General features: G+C 41.6%; 2 protein-coding genes across 2 annotated transcripts in view; both read left to right on the top strand.

Annotated features, from left to right (window-relative positions):
• Nucleotides 1–1353: 1353 nt before the first annotated feature.
• Nucleotides 1354–6853, top strand: LOC104340086 (uncharacterized). Its single transcript, XM_009959816.1, has 3 exons — nucleotides 1354–1516; nucleotides 4275–4337; nucleotides 6048–6853. Exons 1-3 carry the CDS (start codon nucleotides 1354–1356, stop codon nucleotides 6851–6853), a joined length of 1032 nt encoding a protein of 343 aa, XP_009958118.1.
• Nucleotides 6854–9480: 2627 nt separating this feature from the next.
• MIPEP (mitochondrial intermediate peptidase) overlaps nucleotides 9481–18331 on the top strand; it is a 76185-nt gene continuing 67334 nt past the window's right edge. Inside the window, exons 1-5 of the mRNA XM_086481824.1 lie at nucleotides 9481–9669; nucleotides 12664–12837; nucleotides 14809–14897; nucleotides 17003–17089; nucleotides 17997–18060. Coding sequence (XP_086337950.1) covers nucleotides 9481–9669; nucleotides 12664–12837; nucleotides 14809–14897; nucleotides 17003–17089; nucleotides 17997–18060 — 603 coding nt within the window. The remainder of the gene's footprint in view (nucleotides 9670–12663; nucleotides 12838–14808; nucleotides 14898–17002; nucleotides 17090–17996; nucleotides 18061–18331) is intronic.

The raw sequence follows: 18331 nt of genomic DNA, 5'->3' as shown, positions 1-18331 counted from the left end.
GTAGGAAAAGATGATTGCTTTGTGCTGAATTAGGGAGTTGAGTTGCCCTAGCTCACCTCCTGCAACAACACCGCCAGATCCTGGGAGACAAGAGGTACAACTGTAGCAGTCACGAGGAGGTGCAGTGAAATACATGGATGGAGAAGTGGGCATTAAGACCTCTGCTTCTTCTTGGTTATGAGCTGTTTGACTGGTTCAATCATATTCTTTTTCCCTTAAGAAGCTGTTAGATAGATACTCAGTTATTAATGGCCAACACTGATAAAAGGCTGGAGATCAGAGAGAAGATGACTCCAAATGCATAAGATGCCATTTGGTAGGAGTCTGAAATAGGAAACAGGAAGCTGGAAGATGTAGACAGGCTCCTGCATGGCTCTGAAAGGCAGCAATGGCCATGAAATAGCTCCTCTTTGGGCACTGTTCTGGCTAGAGGAGATAACAAAGAGATTTCTGAACAAGGAGAATGCCTATAAGTTATGTAAGAAAAACTACAGCTCAGAGAAACAGGACATTGTATGAATCCTTGTGTATGAATGTGTGATCACTGGGCCTACCTGAATCACCCTCCAAGACTTGACGTTTTGACTGTTGATTTGGGTTTAGGACAGCAACAACATTATTATTGGCACACCTCCTCGTAGATTTGCCAGACATTGGGGTTTCATGGGTTTTGGTTGGAGTAAGACAGGTCACTGTTCAGCATATAGCTGCTGCAACTGTATGTTCCTTGCTGTAATTGCTGGGGGAAAAATAAAAAGATCGCTTTTGCCCAAGCTGCCTTTTTATTATGATCTTGAAATTTTGGGCTTTGTGAGTGCACTATGGTTTAAATGGAACAGTGTGAAACTCTATGGGATGTTGTTGTTTTCTTTTTTGCTGGCCAAATCCTGAGGACATCAAGGGTAGCTCTAAACCTCCCCAGAGCTTTTGTGACTTTCAGCTGCTCACCACCTACCTGCATCAAAATTTCACTTTGCAGAGTCACTTAATTCCGCAAGTCATACTGTGTAAGAAAATACGAAATAGAACCTGATGCTCCAAATCACAAGAAATTAAGGAATATTTTAAATTGTGTAAAGCTGAGTTAATGTTTCAAATGTATAATGATGCTACGGCTGATATTCCCATTAAATTATTAGCTGAAATAGCACTCAGTGGTCTCCAGGACTGTACTTAATGCTATATAGAGACCTATAAATAAAACAAAACAAAACAAAACAACAGACATGGTGAAAACCCATTTCCTTTTTTCCCTCCCTCCCCCCCCCTGCATCCACTTCTGAGGCAGACTTGGGCAGATGCACTTCGGCTTTCTTAAATCTTTCAGCCAAAATCATATAACCTGTCTAAAGAATGAAAAGCTGGATTATACTGCTGGCTATTGTAGTCAGCACAGAAACACAAAACCAGGACGTCTGTACCCAAGGGTATCCTGGCATCCCCGGCAATCCTGGACATAATGGCACACCTGGTCGTGATGGACGTGACGGTTCAAAAGGCGACAAGGGAGATACAGGTACTATCTTCAGAATACATGATTTCATCTATCAAATGCAATGCCATTACTTCTCAGAGTTGTCTGTAGTCAGTCTGCATTAATGGTATTATTCTGCCTAACCTTCAGAAAACATTTCAGACATTTGTCATTTACTTGTTTGAAGAAGGAAATATAAAGAAAGACCTAATAATGAAAGCAAGATAGCTAATACTATGGAGATGTCAGGTCCATGGGATAAAAACAAAAGAAGAAAGACTTTATCTTCTATCTTGGGAATATTTTCATGTCTATTTGAAAATTTTAAAGTCTGTAAACCTACTCCTACGTCTCTAAGATAGCGACTATATTTCTGTAAAAAGCCTTAAGCTAGTAAAAAAAAACAAACCACGCAACAGGTACCTTGTTCAGTGTAATAAGAAGTGGTAAGCAGCAGTAAGGGTTCTCTTTCTTATCTAAATTCTACATTTGTAGGACTTGCTTCTGAGTATGCCTACTTGCTGTAACACAATAGCCACTAGAGGAAATTCAGGAATGGAGACTATTGAAAAACTGTCGGATTCATGTCTGCTCTAACAGGCTACAGTAGAGATCTGTGTGTGATACTGAAGACAGCAGTAATGTTCTCAGCATCCTAAAGCTAATAATTCCCACAGTACTTTAAGCCTCAGGATAATGATGGCCCTTGCATCTACACTGGACTAGCAAGGCCAGGGTTGCACAAGGTGATATATCTGTGGGCATGTGGACATACACCATTTCATCTGAAGTGTCACAACTCCAGAATGCAAAGCACAGGACAAGCGCTAATCCAGTGCTTCAAATCTGTTCACAAAATCTTGGGGGGAAATTTTTTGCCAACAGGCTTTATGTTAGGTCAGCTATTGTGTGGCATCATGAGGTGGCATTATGGCTCAATGCACAAACCTGTCACAAACACTGTTGCTGTGGGCCTGGCTAACTCGGCTGCACAAATCAATCCAGATCAAACTTGTACTTACCAGATAAATCCCACTACCAAGTGCTGATCTTATGGATGGTGAATCACAGCTCTTTTCAGTCGAGTATACAATCTAGTATGTAAACCAAACTGAGTTCAACAGTCTAACAGAAATTTAACTTAAAAAGTGGTAAAGGATTTTACTATGTCTTTCAAGGTAGTGGAAATGTCTGCCTTTGACAGACTGGGTTGTTAAGCTGATGAAGCACCTGCTCCACCAGAAAGTACATGCCTCTGCAGAAAGAGTATGCTGCAGGATCAGTGTTGAAGGTGTAGTTTGATGTGCAGTTCTTTGATGGCTATGCTGGCATAGGCAGGATCCTCTACCAGATTCTTGTCCTGTCGCTTGACTCTTCTCTCTTACACACCACAACTGTTTGTGTGGCTATATAGTAAACTAGATCAGCTGAAAAGAAAAAAAAAAACAGCCCTTACAATCTGGGCAATGAAGTGTTCTTCACTATTTGTGGCCTGCCCTGGACCACTGGAAGACAAGTCTACCCACTTACATATTTACCTCAGTGACTGCTAAAGAGTTATTTTGAACTCTCTTGTTTATAAAATGATCTGGAGTTCTCTGTCAAGCAACCATCTACATGCTCCTTCTGCTTTCAGTGCCCTTGCCTGGCTAAAACCAAAATCTTTTAAAATCTAGAGACAAACAAACAAACAGAAATCCATTAACTTCTTAATAGGCACACATAATTAACTGCTGCCTTTTTCTATATGCTGGGGTCCAGGAAAGTCTGAAAAATAGAAAACCTAGAGCTTACTTATTTTCATTTATCTTATAAAGGTCCTCACTTTACTCCAGTGTGTTATCATATGATATCACTGGTTTCTGATACAGTCCCCAACTTTTTTTCCTAAATTAAGCTATTACAATGATTGTACTTACTGTTTGAACAAATTGGGGTGACCGTACCATTCTTTATATTGTATGTTACATTGTATGTACATATACCTTTGCAACAAAGTACATGAGACTTAGTTTTGTTCCTTACCAGGTTAATGAAATCTCAGCAGATGCTGGACTGCTAAAGAACCATTCTCCAGTCCATGCGGCTGGAGAGCTACTCTTGGAATATGGTTACATGAAAACTGCTAACTCTTTTCTTCTGTGGCATTCAGGATACAAACCCAGCTATCTTATCACACACCTCCTGGTCACCTGTGATGTTACTACAAAACCAACTTCTATAATTGCTCTCTTTAGAGCAGTGGAAAGTCCGTGTCATGCTTCAGGGATCAAGAGTCTGAATGCCTTGCTCAGATTTACAGGCAGTATTATTCCACTGTAATGTCTCATTACCGTTGGCCAAACCCCTGCAGATGTCTCTTCTTGAGAGGGGAGTTTACCATTGTTTCACTACCAGGCTTCCCATCTGTGCAAAGCTTCTTGCTGAATGTGGCTTCCTCACTCCTTTTCCTGCTGGTGTCTTCCATGGATGGAGGCAACAACAGGACAAGAGGTTTTCACATTGATGGTCCTGACCAGGGTATAAGCTTCTCTACATATCTCAGTAACCCACCTCTTTAAACCAAAGATTCTCTCTCTCTCAAAAAAGCACTGCCCTCAAGCAGAGTTCCTGTGCTCTCTGTCAATCACTCCCTAAGATAAAAGTCCCAGCAGTAGCACCCACTAAAATTCAGGAACAAGACTACCCTTTACATTACTGTTTAGCCAGGCTTGAAGAGGAAGGATTAGAGAAGGATTAATCCCAAGCTTTCTGGTAATTTAACTGTTTAATGAAAATCTGTTTTTCTCTTCTTTACTAGGTGAAGCAGGACTTCCTGGCAGCCCAGGAAAAGACGGTGCGAATGGAGAGAAAGGCGAACGAGGTCAGAGAAGAAGTGTTTCATTATTTATCTATCAACTGCTGCCCTTGTGTTTGTGAGCACTGGATGTGCTATACATTCTAGCTGTAGCAAAAGTACCATAGAGGTTAAAAAATTGTTTTCCAGAAATAGTACAGGCTACACACACATGTTGACAATACAAGAGGAATTTGCCCCCTCCAATTATCCCGCCGCCTCTGATTCCCTACAACTTGTTCACTCAGCCTGTTATCCTACCTTTCCCATCTCTCATCCTTCTCTCACCTGCTGGGGAAGACACTGCATCTGCAGCTACCGCAGGAAAGTGAGGCTCCTGCAGCTACATACGCAACTTCAGGGAAAGGGCCTTTTAAAAGAAATTGTAGAAGACACAAATGATACACCTAAAATTACAAGAGATCCTGTATACTTCACCTGTTTGGCCAACCTATGCACATGCAGCACGCCTCCTGTGTCAGACCGATGTACGTGCGCAGAGTGACTTGTGCATAAAAGCAGAATCACATCATTCTGTACAAATTCAGTAACTCTGAGATGCTGGACTTGTGCATCCTTAGAGTAATTAATTGTACAAAGACAATTTATATATACAAAAGCATGGAAGCCTGCCAAAGTCAGTGTCCACGTTCTCCAAAATCCTGAAGCTGACCCTGAGAAATAATATATGCATTGCATGGGAGTAATTACAAACTGCTCTACACACTACGTCTGTTAGAAATTACCCCAGTCCTGGAAGGAGCATGAGACACGAGGCCACAAATGTTTAAAATTACCAAAGCTACCTTATTTTCCTGTGTCCTTTTCCTGATGGAGCCACACTGCTTTTCCCAGAGGCTCACCATACAATCTCACCCATTTTCACTTCATTGCTGCTGTTAAATACTCTCAGTCGTAATTTACAGTTTACTAACTGTAGATACAGCATTATACCTAACATCAGAAGCCAGAGTCTCTTATGCAGAAATTATCAGCTTCTTTTCCTGATGGATAGAGTATATGATCATTATGGTAACTTTTGTCTATCAACTGCTACATGCTGTTCACATCATGAGACCTTCATCTTCAAACCCTTGTGCAGCAATCAGAGGATCTTCAAAGGCTTTGAGCTTCAGTCCAGGAGTGGCTGAAGTATAAATGGAGCATGCTGTAGCAAATAACAAGGACAAAAAGCCTTTAGTTGCACTGCAGTAGCAATCTAGGTAACCCAAGCAAAGTTCCATCACATAGAAATATCGTATTCCATTCCGACATATCCCATCACACACATGGGAAGCAAGTTCTGGGTCTTGTTCAGGTAGAACCTTCCTCTGATCAAATTGTGAACCGTCTCCTCCATTTTGTATACCAAAGGCTGAAAACAAGTGTCTGGACAGATGCTGCTTGTGCTTGAGATGATGTGAGCGGTCAGTGCTACCATTAGCTTGTGGACAAATCACACTTTCCCTTCTTTGAGTTTATTCTTGCTGCTCTCAGCCAGGGAACCTGTTTTCTAACGTAACAGCAAGTTCTTCATATGTTATACTTACCCTGCACTTATATAGAGAGAGAAACTGTATGTACAGTGAGCACAGTATGCACAGTGGTGACACACCTATAGGCAGATGTCTTTGTGCTGAAACTCATGTTGTGCCCCACTAATCCAGCAGAAGATCACAAGAAAGTGTCTTTTTTCTTTTTTTCTTTTTTTTTTTTTTTTTTTTTTTTTTCATTTAGGAGCCAATGGGACTGTTGAAGAGAAGGGGAACAAAGGAGATAAAGGAGAAAGAGGACGACCTGGGAAACTGGGACCAAAAGGACTTATAGGGTCAGTGGGTTACAAAGGTCAGAAGGGAGAGCTGGGACTGCAAGGACAAAAGGGGTTAAAAGGAGACATTGGGCCCATAGGTCCAAAAGGGACAAAAGGTGAAATTGGCCATCCTGGAAGAGTTGGTTTCCCAGGGCCAATTGGCCCAACTGGTAATCCAGGTCCTAAAGGTAACATTGGAGATCTGGGGCCACAAGGTAATCCAGGAGTTCAGGGGGAAAGAGGCTTGAAAGGAGACAGAGGAGATAAGGGGAACGTAGGTGCCCCAGCAGTCCTGCCAAAGAGCGCTTTCAGTGTCGGCCTTACAATCGCCACCAAATTTCCGCCCCCAAATCGCCCGATCAAGTTTGACAAGGTGCTGTATAACAGTCTAAATGACTACAACTCTGTCACTGGCAAATTCACCTGCAAATACCCTGGTGTTTACTATTTCACCTACCACATCACTGTCTACTCAAGGAATGTCCGAGTAGCTCTAGTTAAAAATGGCATCAAGATGCTGCACACGGTAGACAGGTACCAGAGTGGAGAGGACCAGGCCTCAGGAGCCACCATCCTCGAGCTACAGGGAGGAGACGAGGTGTGGCTGCAGGCTCACCATGGAGAGACTTTCAACGGGCTGTTTGCAGATGCTGACGATGATACCACCTTCTCTGGATTCCTCCTGTTCAGCACCTCCGACCCAGTGGAGCCACTGCCATCGCCTGCCACTTAACTCCATGTTATCCATGAACATCTGTGTCCTTCAGCCCTCCCTAATAAAGTTGTTATCATCTGCTGGCCAAATTCTACCAGATTCAACAGAAAACAGAAACCATCCAGGGAGGTATGCCGACGGCTGATAGGGAGATGTAGGACTGCGGGGCAGGCTGGGACCAGCCAGGCATCTCCCTAGAAGTTGAGTAAACTCTTTTTTTTTTTAAACTGAAGTCATCACAGTGGGAAGGTGTAGGATCACACTACTTGTATCTGCAGGAAACTAGGCCTCATTATGCCACACAAGTGCACAGCTTTTCATGACCAGCTTCTAAAACAGAGCTCAAGGCTTCACGGCCATACTCAGAACAGTTTGAATTAAACACCTTCTTGTCCCAGTCACAAGGTATCAGCTGTTTTTTTATTAAACTGTCCTAATCTACTGTTGTCAGCTTTGGTTTTTAGAACTCAAAAAAAAAAATCACAATGTGCATAAATCGTTTTTATGGCTGCAGTTGCAGGACAATTGGTTTCAGGAACAACTTCTGCACAAGAGAGGACAACTCTTAAGACAGTACTGGTCTTGACACATACCGGTTTGGTGACTTGCTGTAGTTATACAGTGGTGTGTACACCCGTTCTGAAGGACAAATGTTTTAAAAGCAAGTGGGATGAAATAAAAATAAAATTTCATGTTCTGGCATTATGACATGAGGGCTCCTGCCACCTTGTATAGACAATAAGCAGCAGTTACTTCCAAGCCAGTTTATGTCTTTCCAGGTGGCATGCATAGATGGACCTGAAACTTGGTTAGTTTGCATCCAACCATTTCAAAAGAATTTTTAAACTTGGAATTAGCGTAGTTTGATACCTCCACAGGGGCTGCTTGCTCTGGGGCACAAGTGAGTTTTGTTGCAGCCAGGCAGATTTTACAGCTCTTAAATATGGTTCTTTTGCTCTCTGTGTAGCCGAAGGTCTGAAATAGAGTGAAATGGAGTGATAGGGGGAAGTGCCATGTGGATTCTCTGATGCGGGCAGATACTCAGTGTTGGTGTAAAAATACAGCAAAATGCTGCCATACTTCAGAATTAGCAGGTGAAAAACAAATTCTCCCAAATGAAAGACAATCTTCAATCAACACTGAAGCAGACATACTGGAGAACTCATGGAGAGATATTTCCTGTACCATGAAAGTTTAATTTCTCTTAATTTTCTCAGAATTTTTTTTCCCCCTTTTCCCCTAAACTCAAAAATATAACAAAAGATGCTGGTAAGTCTCATTCCCTCCTCTTAAAAGAGAATAAAGATGCTAATTGACATGGGTCAGCACACGGAATTCAGTGCAAATGCAATGTAGGAGCATGAGGCCTGGCTTCCCATCACCCCTAATGCTGCCAGGGAGGCAAGGAAACATGGACACATTCCCATGGTTGTTGAACGCTGAGTAGGGATCACAGACCCAAAATGAACACAGTCAGGTGGGTTTCTTCAGGAAGAACGGCTGCACTTCTCATGTCAGCAGAATTACAGTGAGGGAGATACAAGGACACTACTGCAGAGCAAAGGGTTAAGTGAATTTTTCATAGAATCATGGAATCATTAAGGTTGGAAAAGACCTCTAAGATCATAAAGTCCAACCGTCAACCCAACACCACCATGCCCACTAAACCATGTCCCAAAGTGACACAACTACATATTTTTTGAACACCTCCATGGCTGGTGACTCCACCATCTCCCTGGGCAGCCTGTTCGAATGGTTGACGACTCTTTCAGTAAAGAAATTTTTCCTAATGTCCAATCTAAACGTCCCCTGGTACAACTTGAGGCCATTTCCTCTTCTCCTACCACTTATTACTTGGGAGAAGAGACTGACCCCCACCTCACTACAACCTCCTTTCAGGTAGTTGTGCTGAGTGATAAGGTCTCTCCTCAGCCCCCTCTTCTCCAGGGTAAACAACCCCAGTTCCCTCAGCTGCTCCTCACAAGCCCTGTTCTCCAGGCCCCTCACCAGCTTCGCTGCCCTTCTCTGGACACCCTCCAGCACCTCAATGTCCTTCTTGTAGTGAGGGGCCCAAAACTGCACACATACAGGGGCACGATCACTTCCCTACTCCCGCTGGCCACACTATTGCTGATACAGGCTAGGATGCTGTTGGCCTTCTTGGCCACCTGGGCACACTGCCGGCTTTTCAGTAAGAGGAGATTTGTTTTCTTCTAAGCCACAGGCCGTAAGTTTGTGTCATAGAAGCATCTAGACCAAAAACCTCTTTAAAATGGACTTAGGTTTAACTGGAAAACAAGTAGCAGAAATTTCAGTCGCCAGAGGCCCCCCCTCTCACCGCGACGGCGGCAGCGCCCGGCCTTCCGTTCCCCGCACCACCGGGCCCGGCCACAGCCGCCCGCCCAGACCGCCTCTGCCCCGGAACGGCCGGGGAAGGAGCGAGAGAGCCGGGCGGGCCGAGGGGAGACGGAGGACAGGGAGCTCCGCCTCTCCCCGCGCTGTGCTCGCCGGCGCTGCTCCTCCTCCTCCTCCTCTTCCTCCTCCTCCTCCTCCTGCCCGCGGCCCGGACGCGCGGAGGTCGCGGCCGAGCTCGGAGCCGGGAGCGCCTGGGCCTGTTGCCGGGGCCCGCTCCGCGCCGCTCCGCCATGCTGGGCGGCTGCCGGCGGGCGCTGCCGGCGGCGCTGGGCCGGGCGCTGCGGGGCCGGGCGCTGCGGGGCCGGGCGGCGGGGCCGGGCCGCCGGGCCGTCAGCACCAGCTGGTGCCCGGTGGGCGCCGCCTTCGATGCGAAGCAGCAGCAGCAGCAGCTGCGCGGCAGCGCGGCGGGCAGGGAGACGGTGAGCGGCGGGAGGGGAAGGGCCTGCTTCGGGCAGGAGGCGGCCCTGGCTGCCGGCAGCCTTGCGCTTTGCTTTTCTTGTGTGTGTTTATTTTAAAACTTTTAAGTCGCAGTGGCGGGGACAGCCAGGCTGTTACCGGAGGGTTAGCCGGTTACATCTTTGGAAGGGTTTGTTTTGGTTCTGATGATCCAAAACATTCAGTCTTTGAACATGCAAGAGTTTGACAATCACGGCCTTGTTTATTGAAACACTTGCTTAGAGCCTCAATAGATACCATCTGTACATGCATGTGCATTACCCCTTCTGCTCCCAGCTCTTAGCTGGCTGTGTCTTTTTTAATCTGTCAGTGCCATGACAATGCACTTCGGCAGTGCTTCAAAATCAGTTACACTGCTGACATCCTCTTGTGTGGGTGTCAGTCTGGGCATTTCACTCTCTTGTGGCAAAAAAACGTTTGTTTGCTGGGTTAATGACACTTGGGCTTTTTGATTTATTTCTTTTTAGGGTGAGTCTGTTACATTTGTTAATGAGAGTCCAGGGAATCTAAACAAGTTCCTGGACAGTGTAAGGTGTGTACTTTAAATGGCACAGTGCTTGCGGAACACGTACACCTGTAAAATCCAGGGGTTAGTCTGCTGGCTCAGCTATTCCTGCCATGGTGCCCAGGCTGGTGAAGCTGTTGAACTCTGGGTCTAAGGGATTCAGTGAGGACAAATCTGGCCTCTGTTTATGATCCAGCACGTGTTTGGGAAACTTTTCTTCTGGCTCTTCTGCCTCTGCAAGCACAGTGATGCAAGTCTTGCTCCAGGAAATAATCCAGTTAAATACTGTGCATTTGCATGGTCTAGGGAGTGAGTTCTGGATTCACTTGGCCCACAGAGAAGATATAAGAGTACTTTGGCAATAGAGATGCCTATTTCAGGCTTGCAAAGAGGCTGTGGCAGGTAGGGTGTAAATGCTCAGTCCAAGCAAAGAGAATAATGCAGCCATACAGCCACACCATTAAAGAACACAGAGACCTGCACCAGGTTCATTTTTTGGTAATTTTTACATTTTTATGTCAAACTTGGTGTTATATGGAAGAGGAGCTCCTGTTCACAGAAGGCTACATGCGCAGGAGGAGCTCACTTGGGAGGGTGAATGTTGATGTAGGGCAGCAGGAAGGCCAGGAGCTCTCTGGGACATTGCAGGACACTGCATCACCTGGCCGAGGATCTGAGTGAAGGGGCAGTCTTGAGTCTTTTATACTGCAAGCATCATTGAAGGGCGGTGTGGTACGTGTATGTTTTTGTTTCTGTGCATGTGTTCATATACACATGTGCCTGTGTATATATATATATATCTTTTCCAGTGTTCATTTCAGTCCAGTTCCTGTTCCCAAATAATAAAGCATGGAAAGTGTGAGGAAAGGGTTTTTGTCTTAGCGTGGCCAGTTTATAGTAAGAGCATTAGGAAAAAAAAAAAGGCAGTTTTAGCAACAGCGACAGAGAGAAAATAGGAAAAAGCAACTTGGAATGTCCCAAATGTTTTAGGGGATGCTTTTGCTTCAGAGTATATGTGGGTGTTAGTCTCTTCTTCCAAGTATATAGTGATATTAGATTGGATATTAGGAAAAGTTTCTTTACTGAAAGAGTGGTCAAGCATTGGAACAGGCTGCCCAAGGAAGTGATGTAGTCACCAGCCCAGGAGGTGTTCAAAAAATGTGTGGATGTGGCACCTTGGGACGTGGTTTAGTGGGCATGGTGGTGTTGGGTTGACTGTTGGACTTGATTATCTTAGATGTCTTTTCCAGCCTTAATGATTCCATGATTCTATTCTATGTTTCTATACCTTTACAGACAAACTGTCAGTTTGCAGCTTTTAGTTTTATTTGAATAAATACTTGTAAGCTACATGCAAACCTGCAACTGACTGCTGTAACACAGAGTTTGCAGAAGGTGTGTCATGAAGTGACTGGCCTGCAGATTTTCAAATCCAGATTGTGATTTTTAGATGCTGAGGTTAAATTTGGGAAGGGATGGATGTTGTGTGACCTCACGTACCTTATACTGTTAGATACTGTAGTTAGGAGGTAAGCAGATGCCAATGTTGCAGTTCGGCAGTTGCAAAGGGAGTGAATTGCTTGCAGAGATGCTGTTTTATCTTAATTTTTTTTTTACTACTGTAGATCTGTATTGAGGAAGTTCTCTAGCAGATAGTGTTAGCAATTTTGTTTGATCTGTAGTAGGACCTCTTTAACTCTCTTCCACAACTGCAGAACATACCTGCTGTCTGTGTCTACGCTACCCGAGTCAGTGTGTTTGCCCTGCCCTGTTGGACAGGGCCAGGCTTGGTAAGAACCTCAGGACCAAAGCTGTTCATACCATAAAATTTTTGGATTGTTGCTGATTATTCCTTTGAGATCTGGTTCCAGTATTTGGGGCTCATTTAATGAACCTGAGACAACTGTCCTATTGCCTGCAATCCGTTGGTATCTAGGGCTGCTGGCCATCTCATTCACTGTTCTGACACTCCTGCTTAGTCCTCACATTCCTCGATAAGTCTGTTTTGCTTCAGAGGAATGATTTTCCATAATTTCAGAAATGTAAATGGACTTCCTATGATTTGTCTGGTGGCCGTGCTTTGGAAGTGAGATTAAAAATGCTTTTGAGAAAAGGATGGTATAGGAAGTTATGAGATGGAAGAGCAGAATTTGTGAGAATTTGATGGTGGGCTCTTAAGGTTTGCTGGGAATAGCCCTGGCTAGCAATGTCAGTGAGGTTTTGCTCTGGGAAATGAAGATGTTTTCATGTGATACCAGTATCTTTCACTGATTTAGTGACTATTTTCTCTACAAAGACACTCATGTGGGAACATTTTAGTGAAGTGTCACAATATGCTATTTTATATATGTCATTTTGGTAAAATTCTGTGTCCATGATTCCATCCTGAAACAAAGGGGCAGAAATTGAGGAGGGTAATACTGGGGTGTTTTCATTATGTTCTGCACTGCAGGGTCTGTTTGGTGTTCCAGAACTGAGCTGTCCAGAAGGATTTCAAGAAGCACAGGACAAAGCGTTGCAAGAATCGGAACAGCTAGTCCAGAAGGCATGTTCAACACCACCTGGGCCAGAGACCGTAATGATCTTTGATCAGCTTTCAGATGGCTTGTGCAGAGTAGCAGACTTGGTAAGTTACTTTTTTTGTTATTACTTGAATCAATTTCTTTTAAACTGACTGACTTAAAATGGAACAACGTGGTGTAAGCTTATTATGATTTTCTGCACTGCAGTAAGTAGCGGATCAGCTCTGTGAAATTTTGTTTTAAGACACAAAATTAAAATTGATTGAAATTTAGTTACAAAAGCTTTTACCAAATGATAGGTAACTACAAATCCTGTCAAACTGTCCAGTTAATTTTAAGACAGGTGTAAAAATAGTGTAAAGGCTACAAAGAGAAAAACAACAGTGAACTCAGAATCGTAATTCTACTCTAATAATAATACAGAAACTTTCCAGTGTCACGTTATGGAAAACAGGAGATTGCTCTCAAAGTTAAAGCTGGGGTTGCAATACACATGTTTTTAAGTTATGGAAATTTATAGGTGAAGGTCCATAAAGAACTTCTAGATTAAAAGCAGCAGATGAAACTAAAGAGTATCGCCTTTTATTAACACAAGGAAAAGTGCAGGTATTTCCTAAATTGCAGTTTCTCTGCTCCACAGAATTAGAGTATTTGGTCTGGTATTCTGTCACAAAATGTCCAGTTTAATGGAGCACATTGTGTTGCTCTCTAGAAACTGCTTGCCCAAAGTATATCTTTTATCAAAGCATCACTTTTCATTTGAAGGAAGCAGACCCAACCTTCATAATGAAATCAGTTCTTAATAAATAGGTCACTGAATTTTTTGATTTTTGGTTTTCACATTTGAATTTCTCTGTGTGCTTTCAGTTCTGAAATCTTGTTTCTTACTCTTTTCAAGACATGTTTTGTGCTGGGCACTTTTTCCTTCTGAAAGTATTACATGCTCTTGTCGAGTCACTAGTTCTCCTTTTGTCTCTTGTGTTTTGTATAGACTATGCCTAATTCCTCTTAATCATCAACATGTAACTAAAACACTAATGTCAGGATTCAGTGGTCATAGTTTTGTATCAGTTTGCTGAGTTATAGTTACCTCCTATATACTACTTTCAGGTTTATGTGATCAAAGATGCAGAGCTTGCAGAACTCTGTCTAGAAGCGATTAGGTGATCATTATCTGTTGCCAGGAATTTTGAGGTCTGCCATTCAGCACCTATTCTGACAATACAATACAGGATTTTAAATGGGGATTCTAAGAAGTAAAAAATCTTAAGTGTATAGCATTTGTAAGGTTGCCTTTTCAATCAAACTGCGATCATACTGTTAAACAAAGTCAAGCTTGTTTCATGTACTTTCTGTAAAATCAGGCTGAATGTCTTCAGTGTATTCCTAATATTTTAATTAAATGTATTCCTAATCTTTAATTCTTTATCATTTCAATGCCAGAACCTCCCAGAATTCATGTTGGCAGTGGAAGCACTTGGCCCCCTTTTAGCATCGTTCTAGCCTTCTGAACTCCTTTAAGTATTTGAAGATTTACTAAAAATCACTAAGTCAAAAAGAAGCCCTGTTCTGAATCCAAAAGAACTTCTGGGTTTTCTCTTTAAACATATTTCTTTCTATTAGGTAATGATGTAAAAGCATAACTCGGTGGTCTGTATACAAGAGTAAAAGGTTTGAAAACAAACCCTCTATGCACATTTGGTGGTGTGTCTTCTTTTTAACTGTGAATTTTAGTTTTAAGAGTCTCTTCTAATAACATTTAAATACATTGCAGTATCTCTGTGTTGTAAGGACTCTTAAAATACACACCATACTAAAAGTGTTTTTAAGAAATGTATGGATTAAAGATATTTTTGGAAAGACACATTCACTGTCTGGTTTAATAGTTGTCAGCACTGTTTTCCAATAAGCTTTATTTTTTAGGAAAAAAAAAGGCAAATTCTGCAAATAGATTGCACAGAACTGTAGAAATAAATGTTCATGTAAGTGCAACTACTTGAGTGCAACTTTATTTATAAGTCCAGATTTTTTAATTTGTCTTTTTGCCTCACTGTTTTCTTCTTCTACTCTGTCAGGCTGATTTTGTGAAAATTGCCCATCCTGACTTTGCATTCAGAGAGGCTGCTGAAGAAGCTTGCAGGAACATTGGTACTGTAGTAGAGAAGTATGTTTTCCTCTTTTTTTTTTTTTTTTTTTTTTTTGCTATTGCATCTTTAAAAATTACTTTATGGTGAAACCAGTAATCAACAAAAAAATACGTGGGAAGGACTTGCACATAAGAACAAAGTTAATCAGTCTTGCTGTAACAGATACTTAAGGATTTAGCTTCGTTACAGTATCTTATGAAATGTTATTCTATTTTAGTTTCAGTTTATATTCTGAATGGCTTTTAAGTTATCAACTGACTCCACATCACTGAAACCCATCAAAGACTCAAAGCTATATTTTTCTAGTGACAATTAACTAGCTGTTGTAAAGTGTATGTACAAAATGACAATCTGTTTTTAAGATTTAAGCTGTTATATTTCACAACACCTTTTCTTCTGGTTTGCTGACCCTTTGAATTCCAGCCACTGAGTGGAGTATGTGAAAGAGGATAAAATGAGTGTTTAAGGATGTGTCTGTCTGGGCTGTGCTATATGTCTAGTGTATCATGGCGTGCTTGTGCTTTATTTAAAACCTCATTTCACAGAACATGTTCTCAAAGACTTCTGTTTCTGAAGGTTGGCTCTTCTTTGGGTCCTTTTATTTTTATTTATTTTTTTTAATATCTTGAAACCTAAATCCTGAAAGTTACCTCTGTGGTCTTTGACTACAGTGAATTGATTTGCTGCTTTTCTGCTCTTGCTGTTGGGAAGGTAGAAAGGGGTCATCTTTAATCTCCAGATACAGTGTCCTTTCAGTATCTTCTCTTCCTGTGGCATTCAGGAGTAGCCTTCTTAGGTGAAAGCTTTACCAAACAGTTCTGTGAAGGTGACCCAGAGTGTCCTGCTTCCCTCAGGATTCCTAATAACAGTGGAGGAAGTGACTGGTCGACCTGGTGTCCCATACTAAGTTGCAAAGGCAGCGAAGCCTTTTGTACTCTGAGGAGGACAGCAGCGCAGCAGTTTGTTTAGTAAGCCTTGTGACTAACACAGCTGGCTAAAAAGAGAATTCTAAGATTAAGTTCAGCAGAAGCTGTTGCTTTGGTCTTGCCAGCATGTTTGGGAAACGTTTCACTTTTTTCAGATTTTTCCAGAGGACACCATCTATAACAATATGACTTTAATATCTGAACACCCAGATTTAGAATTTTGAGAAAGAAAGTATTCACTATTAACCTGAAAGGTTCATAAACTATGGGTATAAAAGCTTAAAACTAGCTATTCTTGAATGTTTATTTTCATGGGCAAATGATATCCCCCAGAAACTACTAACAATACATGTCTGCTTTTAGCCACTTTTTGACAGAGTGCTGGGCTTCTAATTTAGCACCTTCTGTACAGAGCGTTTTCTGAAGTACAGGCATGATGCAGTGTCTTCTTCTATCTTTGACCTGGGTATTGGTAATTATTAAGTTAATTTTACAAATGGGGCTGCAGAGGCTTCCTACACATCAGTTCGTTTAAGAAGTTAGTGCTCAAGACTGTCAGACTGGGGCTGCTGCCCACTGCAGCTATGCTGATGTATATGCGTGTGTTTCATCCCCACTGTGATTCCCACCCAATGATCCAGGTCGACATACGTGTTTGTAGTTAACATGCCATCATATCTGATGGACATAGTATTGTCTGGCACAGGGACAGTGATGAGCATCTGGAAAAGTTCTGGGGATAGTAAGCTCTTAGTTTACTTCAGTGGCAGCCAGCAGCACGTTTATCTGGTGGCAAACCTGAGTACAGATTTTCCTTTAATAGAGTCCTTTCAAAATAAGGATTAGAAAAACAGTTCTCCCACCTTTATGCTCTCACCATGATTATCTTTGTGCATAGAAAATAAGTTGTCAGTGTTAGACTTGCTTGTATTTGCCACAAAATGCCGTCCAGAAGTATTTTGCTATTGGATGCACAAGACCTGTTTCCGTGTCAGTTTGTCCACACATCCTTTGTATACAAATTTCATAGTTTTTAAGCGTGGTTGTGAACCAGAAAGCATTTTGAAAATACAATCCTTGTTTTTTAATGTTTTTTCAGTAAATATTAAGTTCTGCCTTTGAATGAGTAATACTGAGAGATTGAAATATTAGTGTTTGTTGCTATTGCATGATTCTTTTACTCTGTATCTTTCCAGATTAAATACAGATGTTGAATTGTGTCAGAGTTTGAGACGTCTGCTAGCTGATGAAGATGTTATGAGTTCACTGGATCCAGAAACCAGGTACTTATTAATACTTACAGATTTACATTTTTAGATACTATATAACATTCCTTATTGTACTTACATTTTGTGTTTTGTTTAATTAATTAATACAACTGGAAAACATACCACATCTCTGTTACAAATTTATTAGTCACTGCTAAATTACCTGCACAGGAGTTGGGAAGTTCGTAGTTGTGCAGTCTTGGAGGATGTCTCTGTGACCATAGAGCACAAGATATATTTAAGCTGAATGACTGAGATCTGCAAAAACAAGAAAATGAGAACTTAAGATTTTCTTCAATAACACCATTTTAATTAAAATGAGGTGTTGCACTGTGATGTATATATTAATGTTTTTAGCAATAAAAGTAGGGAACAGACTGTGTATTGTGATTTCAGTTTATAGAAACTTACTTATGTCTTTCAAAATCAGATTATCAGTATATTTATTTAAAACGTACTTTATGATTGCTGTAAAATGTTTTATTAGCTGCTTATTCAGTTATATTTTTGAATTATTTCTTTGTTGACATGGTTAGACAAGCATAACGTTCGAGTAAGTTACTTCCTCCTTTCCCCATAATCAAGGATATTAGATTTGAAAAGGTCTTTTTCTGATCTTTTGGAATAAATGAATTTTAATAAATTAAAATTATAATTTGCACAAATTGGTTAAACATCTCAATTAATGTAGTGGAATTATTTTGAGGGATTATTTTCAATGCAGATGACTAAAATAACTACAAAGGAAAAATCCTGTTTCACAGAGTAAACTGTTAAGGACCTAAAACATAGGAAGACTGTGTCCATAATAACAATACTCATGTAACATGAAACCTAAATAACTACTAAGGACAAAATCTGTTAAGAAATTATGCTTACTGTCAAATGAGACTGTTTTAACGGGGATTTACTGTATTTTTAGGCGAGTGGCAGAACTTTTTATGTTTGATTTTGAGATCAGTGGCATTCATTTGGATGAAGAAAAGGTAATTTTTGGCTACAATATATGAACAGAAATTTGCTTGGCTACCAAAGACCAGATAATGAAACATGAAGGACATGAATCACAAGATTCTTGGGCCAGTTTGTCCTCCAAGATTCCCATTGTCCTCAGTGGAATTTTGTCTTCTCAGAAGTGATTTAGTTTTATCTGTCATTTCTCAAGTGTGTTTTTTAATGTTGTTTTAGATGTTACTTGGCTGTTCTTCCCAGTTTCGCCCATCATTCCTTGTCTGTTCTGAATAGTTACAAGGAAGA

This window comes from Leptosomus discolor, chromosome 1, assembly GCF_034619465.1.
Source record: "Leptosomus discolor isolate bLepDis1 chromosome 1, bLepDis1.hap2, whole genome shotgun sequence".
Taxonomy (NCBI): Eukaryota; Metazoa; Chordata; class Aves; order Leptosomiformes; family Leptosomidae; genus Leptosomus; species Leptosomus discolor.
This window is presented reverse-complemented; position numbering and strand designations above follow the sequence as displayed.